Source organism: Apus apus, chromosome 1 (assembly GCF_020740795.1).
Source record: "Apus apus isolate bApuApu2 chromosome 1, bApuApu2.pri.cur, whole genome shotgun sequence".
Lineage (NCBI taxonomy): Eukaryota > Metazoa > Chordata > Aves > Apodiformes > Apodidae > Apus > Apus apus.
Genome location: NC_067282.1, coordinates 101,337,041 through 101,352,005, shown reverse-complemented (window position 1 = coordinate 101,352,005; position 14,965 = coordinate 101,337,041). Strand labels below are relative to the sequence as shown.

Below are 14,965 nucleotides of genomic sequence, written 5' to 3'. Positions count from 1 at the left end.
AGCAATCAGTCTCTAGTCACTTTCTCCCTTTCTCGTGTAACTGCTGACATGCTAGTAGCCACAATCTAGTTTTTGTTTGATTGTCTTGCTTAAGTCACAGATAATTATGATTAATTGAATGGAAGTAAAATCAACCTCCATGTTTGTGCTGCAGAATACTATGAAGTTGAAAAATCTGAGCCTATTTCAGAGATTATAAATTCATTTCCAAGGAGGGACAGTGATACATTGTTTGAAAGTGTTCTCAAACCTGGATAATAACCAGGACTATACCCAACACACGTGTTCTGTTTTCCAAGCAAGTTTACACTTTCTAAATACATCTTTCTTTCCTCAAATTGGAAAAGAAATTACAAGTGTTGAAAAGTTTTGAGAATTAAATCCTTAAAGTTACTTACAGTACAACTGGCAATCAAAATTACAAGAGTCAATTATTTTTCTCTCCCCATAACTTAAAAAAATACAATAAATACTGTTTTGAAACACAAAATAAACCTTGCCAAATATCTCATAGGGTGTCAAACTAATGGTTCAATAATAGCAAAATCAATTCCCACCTGCACTATGATTATCCAACCGAAATTTCATCTAAGTCAACAAATGCCTACAGAAATGTGGTCAAAATAGCATTTTCCAGAAGAAAAAACATTCCACCTGGATTTCTTTCACCAGTTTTCAGAAAACTTACTGATGTGATCTGCTGAAAGGAAATCACTGTCTATTCACCAGGAAAATTATTTATGTTCCAATTTTAGAAATAACTGACAAATAGTCATCTTAAAATGGTTTTCCTTTCTTCAACCTATCTTCCAGCTCTGCTCTTCTCTAATAATTGCTGAGATTCTTGCGAGTTAACTACATAATTCCCTGATGAACTGAGGCAAATAAGGTGTGCTCTTACTTCTGGAGCTCTATTCAAATGAAGATAATAAAACATCTATCATTGGAAGAATCAATTTTCTCCTTCTACCAGTTGTTTTAAAATCTTAACTGTGCAAAGAACATTAAAAAATTCACTTCAAATACATATTTTTAGTGTTGCTTCCTCCCATTTTGCAGATTTTATTTTGACAATCTAAAATCATTCAGTCTGGAAAACTAAAATCTCACTTGTTTGATCCAAGATAATTAATGCAAACAGCAGTTCCAAAAAACATTTACAGTCTAATGATGTGCTCTGTATTTTGGAGAATTGCTTTGGTTTTGATACTTCTAGGAGGAGAAACAGTCCAGCAGTAAGAAAACATACTGTATATAGCTTTGCATTTTACTGCTTAAAGCATTTAGCAGTTGTAGCATTTTACATCAACAAGCATTTTGCAGACCTTCCTCATTATTCCAGGGAAGGCAGGTGGTGCTAACTCCACATTAATTTACAAAGGAATCACGTTGTTCTGCTATATTCATCTCAGTGAGAACAGCACACGTGGCCCAAAGGCAGCAAAGGGTCAGGTTGCACCTAACTCTGCCTCAGCAGCACAACGGCATCAAGACTGACAGTCCCCAAGACTGTGCTAGGTCTATTGGTGTCCTGGGAGTCCTGCAGGTGCACACACTTTGGTGAGCAAACAGACAAGGAACAATTCAAACTTAAGAACCTTCTCCCATCTCTATCCACAACAGGTCTGGACAAGTGGGAGGACCATAGCTTGACAAACCCTCCTGGGCACTTTCCCTAGGTGTGTTCTCAGCAAGCCTAAGCAAAAGGGCAGGTCTGGAGATCTGCTGAAGGCACAACTCCTGCTGTTGTCCCACCTTGAGCTATGAAGCATACACACAAGTCCTTACAGCACAGCCTAGTCCAAAGGCTGATGTTCAAGATCACCCTATGACGAAGCAACAATTCAGAAGAGGGACTGAGATGCAGAAATGCCTTTGGTCCTAAGCTGGGTCTCAAAGTGACTGGGTCAGAGCTGCAATTAACAGGAATTTCCAAATATACCTGGGTATATTTATTCAAATATTGCAGTGCAAATTGCATTGAAATTGTAATCTACAGTTCTTACCAATGTAACCTAAAATCCCACAAAACATTCTATGATTCTTCTGTGGTTCTCCATCCCTGTACTCTTTCTTTTTTGCCTCTGTGACAATTGCTATAGGACAATCAATTTCCTCCTATTGGATATGTTTCTGGCTTTGGCAAATGAGAGTATCTTTATCAGCCATTTGTGTAATGACTGATAGCATAAAGTATACATCACCAGATTCTCCCCAGCTCTCTTAATTGTTTCTCTCTCCTCTGAAGGCAAAACCAAAACATAGTGAAATTCAGTACAACTCTAAGCTCTAATTCCTGTTATATGGATTTCTAATATTACACGGGAAACATTTTGGCAGACAAATATGTATGAACCCAAACACTGAAATCAGGGAATAAAACAGCCTCATCAGTACATTGGATGTGCCCACATCTTGAGTACTGTGCACTGTTCCAGTCTCCATGTCTCACAGTTCCCTTGCAAGGACAAGCTAAAAAGGGTGAGTTTCTTAAACATATAGGACTAGGCTGAGGGGGAAGAATGTCTGAGTTTTACAAAATTATGGCGGTACAAAACATCAGTGGGGATCTTCACCAAAGCCCAGAACACTAGAACTGGCATTGAAACTAGTGGGAAGTTGGTTTAAAATAGATAAAAGATACTTATTTTATCGTATTTATTTTTTACATAGAAGGCAGTGCATTTTTCAACTTGCTGCCACAGAAAGCTGTGGAAGCAGACAGTATCTTTAGGATCAATTCAGGGACAAGAGGTCCACAAACAGTCTGAAAAAGGAAAAGGCAGGAATATACCTTCAACCAACCCTACATACAGGAATAGTGGATGCTGAGAAAGTAGAAGGGGAATGGATGGCAAAGAGTGGCCAGACTTGCATGCACTCCCTAGCCAGCATCTCCAAAATCTGTTGCTAGACAGAGAGCACAGGGCTGTGAACTCTGAGTGAAGAAAGTGGGTATAAATAATTCTGAAAAATATGTAGGTAAGGTACAGTTCTTAAAGATAACAGAAAATTACAAGAGCCTGCTTCACCTCATTTGCATGCTTCTCCATGTAGTTGAATGTGTACTCATCAGCATCCACTAAAAGAAAGTTGTGTCCATGGAAACAAACTCTGGCTCCAACAAACAGATTCTGAGCCTTGAAGTATTCAGATGGCTCACTCTTAAAGAGTTCCTGCCCAGGCTTCTTAATGCGACCTCTTTCCAAGAACTTCCCACCAGGTATCCCTATGGGAATAGAATTATAAATAATTAATTACTCGGGAAAGAAAAAACACAAAATAAAACCCAAAAGACACCCCAAACCAGCTGGTTTGTATTTAAAAATCAGTTTTCATCTTTGTGTTTCTTGTATTATAGTATATTCTCACCCCCACACACACTTTGGTGAAAGAACTGTCTCAGCCAGTGACCTCAGCAACAGTTACATTGTGCATATTCTGTGACATGTCTCATTTGAATGCCTGCCAAACACCTTCCCTTTTTTCCTTTTATTTAAAATGGGACAGAAATGTGCCCCTTCAAATCGTTCCCATAACCCTTTCACCAGTATTGGGACTGACCCTTGAGAAATGCAGAGATACAAAATGTAAGATGCAGGCAATTATCCTTGAACTGTTACAGGAAAAAAAATAATAATAAAAAAAAATCACAACTTAGGATAGCATAGTTCTGTGAAGATCATGCACTGTAATTCTAAGTTGTTTTTAAGGGCTTCTGAATGTAAGAAAAGAAAACAACCCACAACCCAAAAAAAGCAAGATTGGCATGACACTATCTTCCACATAATGTTCCTCAAACACAATTTAATTGCGATCTGTTATTTCCTTTGTGAGCTGTCACATTACTTCTTATCACATTATAATGATTTTATTCATGCCACTAGAAACTCATTGCAATGCTCAAGTGCATGTAAGATAATAAAAGGAACATTTCACTTTCCAGTAACACCTCCTGGTGCACCACAAGATTGCATTGCATATACCAAGCTTTCTAGAAAATGTTCTGTCACATCTTTAGTTTCATCAGGATAGGCGCCCTACAACAACTCTGGAGTGCTTGGGGTTTATTTCCTGTTTATATTTGAGTTTCCAAACCAAAAATCAAAACGTGTACTTCAGTAACATTTAATGATGTCTTACATATTAGGTAGTGATTCAAGTTAAAAAATAAGCTGATGAGCAGTGTAATAAAAGAAAAATGCCTTTTATAGTCAACATTATACATTAATGTGGAAATCCAAACTACTTATTAAACCAGAGTTTGGCTCAAATGTCTGTCTTAATTGCTTTACTAGCACTGTAAGAGCAAAAGGCAAAAAATACACTATGGTAACGGGCAGGTCTAGCTTAAATAAAGCAATTATTCAAATCACTAATGTAAGTTTAATCTGAACACATTTTTTTTCATCCAGTTAATAAAACAAATATGAAATTTTAGGTTATATAATGCTGGCAACTGTTTGTAATATTTAAACAGAACTGGTCGCTGTAGGATTGGACCTTCACTCTTGTCTCTGCATTCTCCTGCAATTGCATACTTAGATTGGAAACTTACTGTTACATAATTGTTTTTTAAATGTTACAAGTGAGTACATTTCATGTGGTATAAAGCAAAACAACCTAAAATATCTCATTAAGCTAAAGATTTTGCACTGAAACCTGATGAGAAAATTTGATGGAAATCTACAAGAGTCAGGCTCAAAGCACAAAACAAACACCACAACCAAAGACCCTCTCCCATTAAGATCAGATCAGACTTTACAGGTGTTTGTACAGCTGTTGGCTTGGTCTTAAACTGAATAAAAAAGGAGCTGTGATCTCCTACATTGGGAGCCAAAGTTCTAATTCTTTGACCTCCTTCTCAGCAAGTGCTTCAAGATGTCCAGCCCTGTGCATTTCAAATAGTTTCACAGTGTTACTAATAGTGTGAAGCATTTATCTGCAAACTTCAGGTTGTTGGACTGGGAAAAGTAAGAGCAACTTTATTACTTCCATCTTAGGACTGAGATTTTGAACATTTTTACTTGCCAATTTGCATCAATTCATAAAAAAACTCTGGCCTTACACCCTTGCTGGTGAGAGACTGACCAACTGAGCACATCTGCAGCATACCCTGCATGGCTCTGACTCTGTTCCACATTCTATGTGATAAATCTGGGATCTTAAGACACAGCTATTATTTTTCTGTGTTCAGACTGTATGAAGGTATGTGATGGCTGTGCTGCAGTCCAACAGTGGTGTTTTCCAGCAAACAACTGAGGGCATGAATGGCAGCCCCAGGGTGTGGCAGAAGGACCTGAATTTTAGAGTGTGCAAAACCTCCTCGGATAGTGTTAGGTGACTGATAAGGCTGATGCACACCAAACCTGGTGCAGCCTTGTCCTTACTGCCTTGCAGGAGAGTTTGCTGGACTTTAGTATCCTCCAGGTGGGGTCTCAGGCTCTCTGGGGCCTTGTTTAATTGGAATGGTGTAAAGGAGAATCAGGATTGACCAAACTGGCAATACTTATGTTTGGGGTCCAAGATTCTAGCTTTTCCCTGAACTTCTTTAATTTAACAATGCAGCTGTACCTATAGCATCCTTTATGTCTCTGGACATAAAGAATGCCAGTCAAACATCATTCACTAACAGAGAACTGAGCTGCTCTTGAGCCTCACAGCAGCATTACACAATAAGTACATACATAAGTGTATGTATCTTTGGCTGTAATAAAAGAAGTTGCATAAACAACAGGCCACTGGATGGCAGGAAACTAGTAAAATAATAATGACAAGACACTGCTGCCATAAGCAGTACTAAACTTTATGTTACAGTGGAGCTGGTCCAACTGGCAACACTCATTGAAGCCTAGCCAGGTACTCTATGCTTTTTCAAAATGTTTCTCAGATAATTGCTTGCATTTTGATTGGGGGTGAGGTGGGTATTTATGCATTTGTCATATAGTTGGATACAAGCAGAGATGCCATTAGAAGTTCTTTGCATTGAAAAGGCTCAAGTCTTCCCAAAAACCTACTCATGTGCAGGGCACTCAAAACTACTTAGCACCACTGACACAGAAAGAGTTCAGAATGCAGAAGGATCCAGATAGCTGCCACACCTCCATTTTGTGTGGATGTGATGTTAATTGCAGGTCTGAAATAGATTAACGTCAGAAATCATTTTCAGTAAAGGCCTAAAAGCAGGGTTACAATAACATTTAGTCCTTAAGAATATTGTACCTCAGAAAGTGAACTGCTGCCACCAGAGTCTTGAAGCCAAGAACAGTGAGCAGTCTTCCCTAGGACAGTCTTTGCTCTATACAGTGAGCTGGGAGTACCAAACAGGCCAGTACTGAGCACAGTGAGCTGGCCACCATGGCAGAGTGTACCTGATGTACCACACTAAGGTGCTCTGTGCCAAGAAGCTGCTGTAGAGCAATTCAAGTAGCATCAAAAGAGCTAAAGAGTCAGTCATGAGGTTCTACAAGAGCCCAATGTGGTCACTAAGGAAACCTTCTATTACTCTTTCTCTTGTATTTGAGAGAATGTGATTTCCTGATTTATTTATTTTTCTCTGTGGTTTATCAGAGGCTGACAGCAGCTTTTAAGCAGCACTTCAACTGCACATGTTGAGAGATGCCAGAATCCTCTGAATGTTGACTGCTCTGAAACTGCTGCTGCAGATGTTTTGTGGGCTTCACAGAAATGCACTAATCTCTTCAACTGGATCATGCTCAGCCAAGGCTTCCCTATCTCTCTGAGTTACATAATGACTTCTTGACATCCTTCCCAGTGCTGTATCCTTCCATCCATGTGCAAGGCATTCTAAGGAAATAAAATGATGCTTGGAAATCACATAACCTTTAATATCCTCAGTTGAAGGTAGCCTACAACAGACAACAGTGGTCAAAAGAATTTAACCATGACACCTTTGGGTGACCATGCTCCAGCAACAGGATAAATATGATTAAGCAACTGAGAAAAAACAAAGTGTTTGTCACTTAAACACTGGTAGTCTGGCTCTTGAAATTCAGTTCAGTGTTACAGAATTGCACACATCCAGATGTTAGAACAGGGCAACCTTCACTCTTTATATGCTCAACACTACATGAATAATGATAAAGTACCCTAAAAAATACCATAACTGTGTTGTTTTCATGAGCTGCTTCTCTACAATGGATGCTATATGGGTATCACAACACCACAACACAATCTTGCATAACAAAGGATTTACTCTTTCACTCTTGAGGTCTTACATTCTCTGTCTTTATTTATCATCAGTTACAATACAATTCCTGTATGTTATCCACAGCAAAAGCAAATTTTTAAAGGCCAAATTTGCAAATTAATATGTAATAAATGTTTTAATGCATTAAACTTCCAGTTCCCAAATTATATTGTAAAGTACTGTCATACAATGTACAGTGTTATTCTGAGTGATGAAGATTACAAATTACTATGACATACAGCTATGAAAGATAATGAAGGATAGCTGCTGGTGTAATTCCCATTGCATTTAAAAATCCACATCCCTGCTTCTGGTAGTGCTCAGTCTGGCCACAATGTTTACTGTAAACTCTAATCAAATGAACAGGACAACTTTGACTGATTGCAAGACATTACTGCATCTTACCTGTGTTTTGCTGTGTAAGTTCAAAAACTGAAATGGTATCATCACTCAGGAAGTAGGAAATAATGAATTTCCGATCCTTGTCAACATGACTATCTGTGCTGAGTTTTGCAACAAAGCGCAGTATGTTACTTTCCATGCCACTTCTAAATCGAAAAAGAAGAGGTAAGAAATAAAAAATGGAGTATGATAAAAGTTTTCATCACTAAGAGATGCATTCTCCTCAGTTTTGAAACATACACTAATTATGTTATTCCTGGACCAAGAAAGGAAATGGAATAAGGTTCCCTACTTTGTCAAAAACCATTTTCAGCTTAAACTAACAGAACCAACTAGAGTCTACCAGACAGAAAGGTATCATTTTCAGAGGAAAATTACTTTTATTCCACAGGTCTGGAATGAATTTGTATTCAAATTCAGTTGCAAGTGAAGCTCCAAGTTTCTTCCCAGAAAATTTATAAAGGAAGAACACATTTAGGTATGTATATTTTCTAATCTTATTCTGAATGGCAATACATACTACGATTACCTCCACAAAATCAGGGCCACTAGATGATCTTACTAGTTGGGTATTTGTTAAATGATTGTGCTTTAAATTATTTACAGTACCACTACATGAACTATCACTACATTCCCAAGCCTGTTCCTAATAGCTTTCTTGTTTTACAGAGGTTCTACAGGTAAATCTCTAGCATGTGACTTCGCTTTCTGCTTAGGCTTCAACAACCACCACCTGACAAATCATATTATGATAAAAAACAAAGGGTTAATGCTTTAATATTGCTACAGTAAACTGCATGAAATTCAGCAGATCAAAAATAAATAAATGTCAGAAAGTCAAACAGAAAAACAAATCAGTGTTGGACTGCTTAAGCATACAAAATTTCTGAATAATTCCTGGACTAAGGCTTCCATCAAACTCCCACTGAAGATAGCAGAAGAGAAGGAGCTACAGGATGGGAGGGTCAGAATATTTGCCTTCTCAAAAGAGAATTTTTGCTGAGTTTGAAGAAAACTGGAGTATTGTGTCACTAAACTACTCCTCATGCTTCTGTCCCTTAGAAGTCTAATGAGCTGCATATTTTGCTTAAAAAAAAAAAAGAGACACCCCTACTCAACATCTACCTTCTTCACAAAAAGACATAATTTTAAAAGTTGGAATCATTTTTTACTGGAATACCTGTCTTTCTCCATGAATTTTTTTACATCTTTTTGGGGAGGCTTGAGAAGCAGATTCATACAGGAGCACAGAGAATCCTCTTCAGAACCAAATCCAGTATAAGGAGGAAATGTTTTTTCTGGTTTTGGAGGAGGTGGTGGAGCTTTATATGGAACTGGGGTGAAATCCTCTACAAGAAAGACAGTAAGACTTATTTATTACTGTTCTGATGGAACCATTCTACCAAGGATTTAAACTTCCAATATGAATACTTGTGAGCTTATTTCTGTAACAGAGCACTGATCAAAGTCAAACCAGGATCCTTCCCACTGTTACAGGGCAGAAAAAGACTCCATAAAAGTAAATGGGTAGACCTGAGGCAAATGAAACCATGAATCATAGAAACATGGGGTACTTCAGATTGGATGGGGCACTGGGAGGACTCTACTGTGGTCTGCTGCTCTGTGCAGGGTCAACCCCAGCCCAGACCAGGCTGCTGAGGTCTGTGTCCAGGTCAGGCTTGAAAACTTCCGGGATGGAGCCTGTGCAGCTTGCCCTGGGAGCCTGCCCCAGGTTGGGGGAAAGTTTTTGCTGATATCCAACACTGAGCCTCTTGTTTTCAGTTATGCACATTGTCTTGTGCCCTCCTGCCGTGTATCCCCATGAAGTGCCAGGCTGCCCGGTCTCAGCAACCTCCCGATGGGTGGCGGCTGCTCAGGGCCCTTCCCGGGGAGAGCAAGCCCTGCTCACCCAGGCACTTCTCAGCCCTGACCTTCCTGGGGCCCCCCTGAACTTGCCCTGGCTAAGCCATGTCTTTCCTGTCCTGGGAAACCCAAAAGGGGACACAGTACTGCGATGAGGTCTAACAAGTGCTGACCAGAGGGGGATAGTCACTTCCCTTGATTTTTAGGCAGCTCAGGCTGCCTCAGGCCCTCTTTGCTGTGGCCCCAAGCCCAGCTAGCTGCTCCCCACAACCCACAGGTTACAATGAGGTCAGAGCCAACTGGCACAGTACTGCCCGCATGGAGCAACATCACCTCACACCTGGACAGGCTGGAGATGTTGCCCTGAAGAAGGGAGAGCGGCTGGGCTAGTAAGTGAAAGGCAAACACGGGGCAAACTGGAAGAAGCTGTATCGCAAACCACAGCAATAAAAGTGGACCCCAGGAAAAACATATTTTTTTCTTTAAAACTTAAACTTTTCTACCCCAAGTTGGAGAGAGATTAACAATCTACACTTGTACTGTGGACTTTGGTGCAAACAGAGGAGAATTGTCTCTTGTTGTCACTTGGAGCGTTTTATGAATTGGTTTGTGGTTACAATGTTTTAAACATGGCTATATTCAAGGATCAAGCAGTATGAAGTTGTAAAATACAGAAACCATTCAGATGACCAAGTTATTAACTTGAAAACACAATGAGATCTCCCTTGGCCGTAACTTCTTAGAAGAATATGGTCTGATTCAAAAAGCTAATACAGCCACAAAGGGGTTTTGCAAAACCTGGACAATATTTTTCTCTAGAAAAAAAGACGTGCCACTTCTTTGAGTCAGAAGTACAGGCACACATGCCAAAGAAAAGTCGAGCCAGAAATTTTCTACGCAATCTTCACCACGGAAGAGCATGTGTGTTATGTCAATACGCACAAAAGTACTGTTTTCTGAACAGTGCGACAAAACTGCCTTGTGAGGCTTTTGCAGTGCGCCACGTGGCGTCACTCCCACAGGCGACCCCCGTTCCCGACAAACGTGGAGCAGGCAGCCTGAGGCAGGCACAGGGACAGCAAGCAAGCCCCCAGACCCAGCGGCACTGCGCGCTGCCGCGATGTCACCCCGCAGCACTGGCAGCGCCTCCGCGTGAGAGGAAATGGCCTCAGGCTGTGCCAAGGGCGCCCTAGGCTCGATACCAGAAGCAAGCTGTTCCCCTAAGAAAGGGCCGGCAGGCCCTGGAGCCGGCTGCCCGCGGGGCGGCGGAGCCACCCCCGCACCCGCCCTCCCCGCAGGGCTCGGGCCCCGCACCGCGCGGCTCCCGCGCTCCCGCAGCGCCACCCAGCGGCCGCCGCCGGGCTGCGCCGCCACCCGCCCGTCGGGGCGCGCCGGGTCGGCGGGAGCGCTCCCCGCCACGTTTTCCCCCCGCCAACCCCAAACCAAGCCGAGGTTTGTGGCAGCGTGTGCCCGCAGAAACAGCCCCTTTCCTCCCCGCACGGCTGCAAAGGCCGCGCGCTCCTGTCCAAAGCCTTGGGGAGGCCGGGACGTGGAGCTGAACTGGTAAACGCAGGTCACGGTGCGTGCACGTTCACACTCTCGCGTCAGGCACTCGTTAGGAAATGCTAAATCGTTTCCCTTTCTATACACTTCAGCACATATGGATTAAAATCGGATTTATTAACTAAAAGAAAACCACCGATTAAGAGGAAGGCTGTGTTAGCCTCAGAGAGTGTATCAAATCCTTCACAACCCAAGCATGGGCTAAACAAAGTTGAAAGGTAAGTTCAGCACTTTGGTTCCCATCCCTTCCCTGATGTAAAATGGCCTTGCTTCATTCAGATTCACTGAACACAAACATCCAGCCTCGTGCTCCCTACAGTTTCCAGGATTTTAAAATATTATGTATTCAGATTCTCTCCTGGGAATGAGGAAATTCAGAAGGAAATCGCCATGGAGAAATAGTTTGTGAAACCAGTTAAAAAACTCACTCCTGCAACTTTCAAATAGCCAGCTAGATGCAGTAGACTAACAGACATGCAAGCTCAAAACTTGTTTCATCTTTGCTCTGTCACACACCATCAGAGTAGGATCAGACAGACAACTTGCACTTACACATAAAACACATTCCTCTCAAGCTTATCGCTAATTCTTAGGAAAACTACCTCTGTCCAGTCTGGAAAAGGAATCGATGCTTTCTTCTTCCAGGCTGTAACATTTTCAATGTGGATTTACAATGGGGAGAGGGTAAATTGAAAGTCCTGCATTACAAATTTCTACACTTCCAGAAAGAACAGCACAGGTATTTTCCCCATGGACAGTTTCACCCCTTTTTACTGCCTCAGTTGATGCCCAGAAGGAGACGGGCTGGCACTGTGGGGTTTATTTCACCTGATATATCAAATATGTATCATGTACTATAACTTTTTCTTACAACATCAAAACCTGAGCAAGACTTGGGACAAACACTAGGAACAGCAAGAAACAAAGCAGCTCCAGCCACATCCTTAGTGTATAACCAATCTGAAGATAGCATAGACTTCTTACTAAGAAAAACTAAGCATAAGTAGGCAAGAAATTCTGCCTTCAGAGGAAGAGAACAGACATCTCTGAGCATTACAGTCAAAAACAGGAGAAATCCCACTAGACTTGGACTTTATAAGAGGTGGCCCTAACAGCGAGGGATAACACTGTTAACATGATGCTCTCTATACGTAAGAGCAGATGTATACCAAACAGCTGAGACTTGGCTTTTGTGAGAGTCTGTTTTACAACTTAGGTGAGAAGTGAAATAAGAAGGCAATACCCCATCTTCACAGCTTTTAAAGGCAGGATTAAAGAAAATCTAGCGCTCACAGAACTGTGTGTGCCGCTAAAAAATGACGGTGTTTATTCAGCTTCAAAGAAATACTCCTTTTACAGAGCCTTATTTCATTATTCCATTTACCTGAAGGGGGGGAAAAAAAAAAAAAAAGGCATCTGTAAATGCACAAGTATCCTTAGAAGCTGTTGCTCAGTCTACACCACACAAAGTAGTAAGGTTAGACGCCAGAGAGACTCTGATCTCTGACGAGCCTAGTGAAAATTGGCAGCAGGCTCTAATGCCCCCACTGCGGGAAAAGCAGGAAGTCAGCTGTTATCCAGCAGCAGCTGCCTGGCCAAAAGCACACATGTACTGGCCAGCCGATCACCCCGCACGCTGCTCTGCCCAGGCAGCGGGTCAGAGAGGGAGCCTGAGAAATGAGGGGGTGGGAGGGCGAGGAGAGCTGGGACAGGAGAGGGAACGTGCGGTGCTGCAAAAAGGCACAACAGCCAGCCTTGGGAGGTGCTGGGACATTGAATAAAAATCAGTAGGAAACCAGATTTTACTGGTTTCATTCCTTCAGGAATAATCTGTTATTAAGAAAGAACACTTGATGCTCAACCCTACACTTTATTCTCAACTCTGTGCTGAAGTACTGCATTTTGTGAGAGGAATTCTCCCCACTGCACATCAGCAGTGCATTTCATGTTTCAGCTGGGTGACCACAACACCTACGTAGCCATACAATATTTTTCTCCTTTTCTGAAGCTGCACTTGCAAGTCTGGATAGATGATATGACACATTAAGGCATTTTCTCTTGCATTCATAACACTGCTAGGTGACAGTAATGTCATTAGCTTCCTGTTGAAGGGCATTAGCTATTGTTTATTCATGGAGAAGCTCTCCTTTGCTTTTCAAAAACAGTATAAAGAGTGTAACAGGCAAAACCAACATTGGAAATATATCAGATATCATAATCATGCACTTCAAGGGAAATCTAAACTGTCCTTAATTCTCCTAACAGGCAAATTCCATCGGAAAGCAACTTATGCTGAAACTGCAGAGTCAAAAATAAATGTTGGCCTCTTTAATGGCTTTGGCAGAACAGTATAAATTGAAGGGGAGTAATGTGAAAACACAATAACAAACAGCTGGACTGATGCCATGAGGTGCTGAGCACTGTGGCTTGATGTAAGAACTCATTTATCTGCTTGCTTACTCTTAGTCAAGTAAATGGTCTCCCTGGACTCAAACTGCAATTAAGCATGTTCCAGCGTTTAATTGGATGGGAGCAGAATGCCGGGCACTTTGTGGGACTGAGTCCACTGAGAGCACCTTGTACGTCCACCAGACACAAACAAAATTTGTATCTCACTAATAATAGGTAAACCTTAACCCCTCCTTTCACAATACCTGCTTCTAAGCCAAATACTATCTTGATGCTGCTCTTAACCCCTTCTAGTTAAAATGTCACACCCACATTTTTTAAATCCTGATGGGAAAAAAGGAGATAATTTCCCAGCAAATGGTGAGAATCCTTTTTTGTGAACAAGACAGGCTGCATCAAGATGGATGTTTTTTCACGTTAGCTGGAGTCTCTGCCAATCATGTACCCTTAAAGTTACATGCAAACCACTTCCCAGCTCCCCGAAGGTCTCAACTAGAGTATATCTTTGTTCATCTTGTGTTAAGGCAGTAGACCAACTGGGGCGAGCACTGAGAAAAAAGCAGAAAAATTAACACAGATACAAAATAATGGACTATGGAGAAAGACTGAAAGGATTCCCCTGGCAGCAAATGGCTCAGGAAGTGGGAGAGAGTGGTAAAATGGTGTATTGGAATAATGTACAAGGTTTTTATGAAACAAGGGTACTGAACAGTTGTTATCCATGTGCAACAAAGGTAAGACAAACAAGTTACCCTCTCACTTTACACAAACTAGCCTCAGAGTGGCTCTTAAGCAGCATTTCTAACTATGAGGTCAGAACAAGCTACCTTGGGAGGAAATTCTCCTCTACTGCAGGATACTGAGAAAAGGCTATACAAACATCAGTTAGTGACAGTCTGTGCATATACATGATCCTGCCTCAGTACAATGGCTAGATCATCTAGATCCCAGCACTAGATCATCTATGGTCCCAGTTTTCTAGAACTCTACACATCAGCAACTTCCTACTTCTCCTAACTTGGAAATCATCTTCCTTTCCAGATACACATCCAGTAATTACTAAGCCAGCATTATAGAAGGGGAACAGTGTTTGTGTAACACTTGGTTGCATTGTTTGGTTGATAGAGAATGGTCAGCTCCCTTTCATTTACTGCCTGCTGTGAGTAAGAAATCCCCACTCACTGTTCCAGGATATGTTGCTCAGAGTATATTGTTGCCAAACAGTGGCAGCAGTCTTGGCTGAAGAAATTCTCAGGAAAGAACCCCCCTGTTTTGCATCACTGGAGTTAGACTCACTGTTATTATAGATAATACTATGGTTATTGAATATGCCTTCCTCACACGTTGGCTAGTATAAGAAAAGATTTATTTTGGTACAGACATGCCAAGCTACTATTAAAAAGTCCTAATGAGACATGTTTTGCCAAGTAAGAAATTCGGTGTTGTAATGGCAGCACTACCTCATTTAATAACCCTAATGCAGCAGACAAGCTTTGATCCAAACACTACACTCTATCT

The 14,965-nt window shown here is 41.4% G+C and overlaps 1 protein-coding gene across 1 annotated transcript in view; it reads right to left on the bottom strand.

Moving 5' to 3' along the window:
* The window catches only part of EFHC2 (EF-hand domain containing 2), a 61,513-nt gene that overhangs the window by 17,560 nt on the left and 28,988 nt on the right, over positions 1-14,965 (bottom strand). Inside the window, exons 8-10 of the mRNA XM_051608321.1 lie at positions 8,793-8,961; positions 7,616-7,758; positions 3,033-3,229 (exon numbers count right to left, since the gene is read on the bottom strand). Of these exons, the coding sequence (XP_051464281.1) occupies positions 3,033-3,229; positions 7,616-7,758; positions 8,793-8,961 (509 nt within the window). The remainder of the gene's footprint in view (positions 1-3,032; positions 3,230-7,615; positions 7,759-8,792; positions 8,962-14,965) is intronic.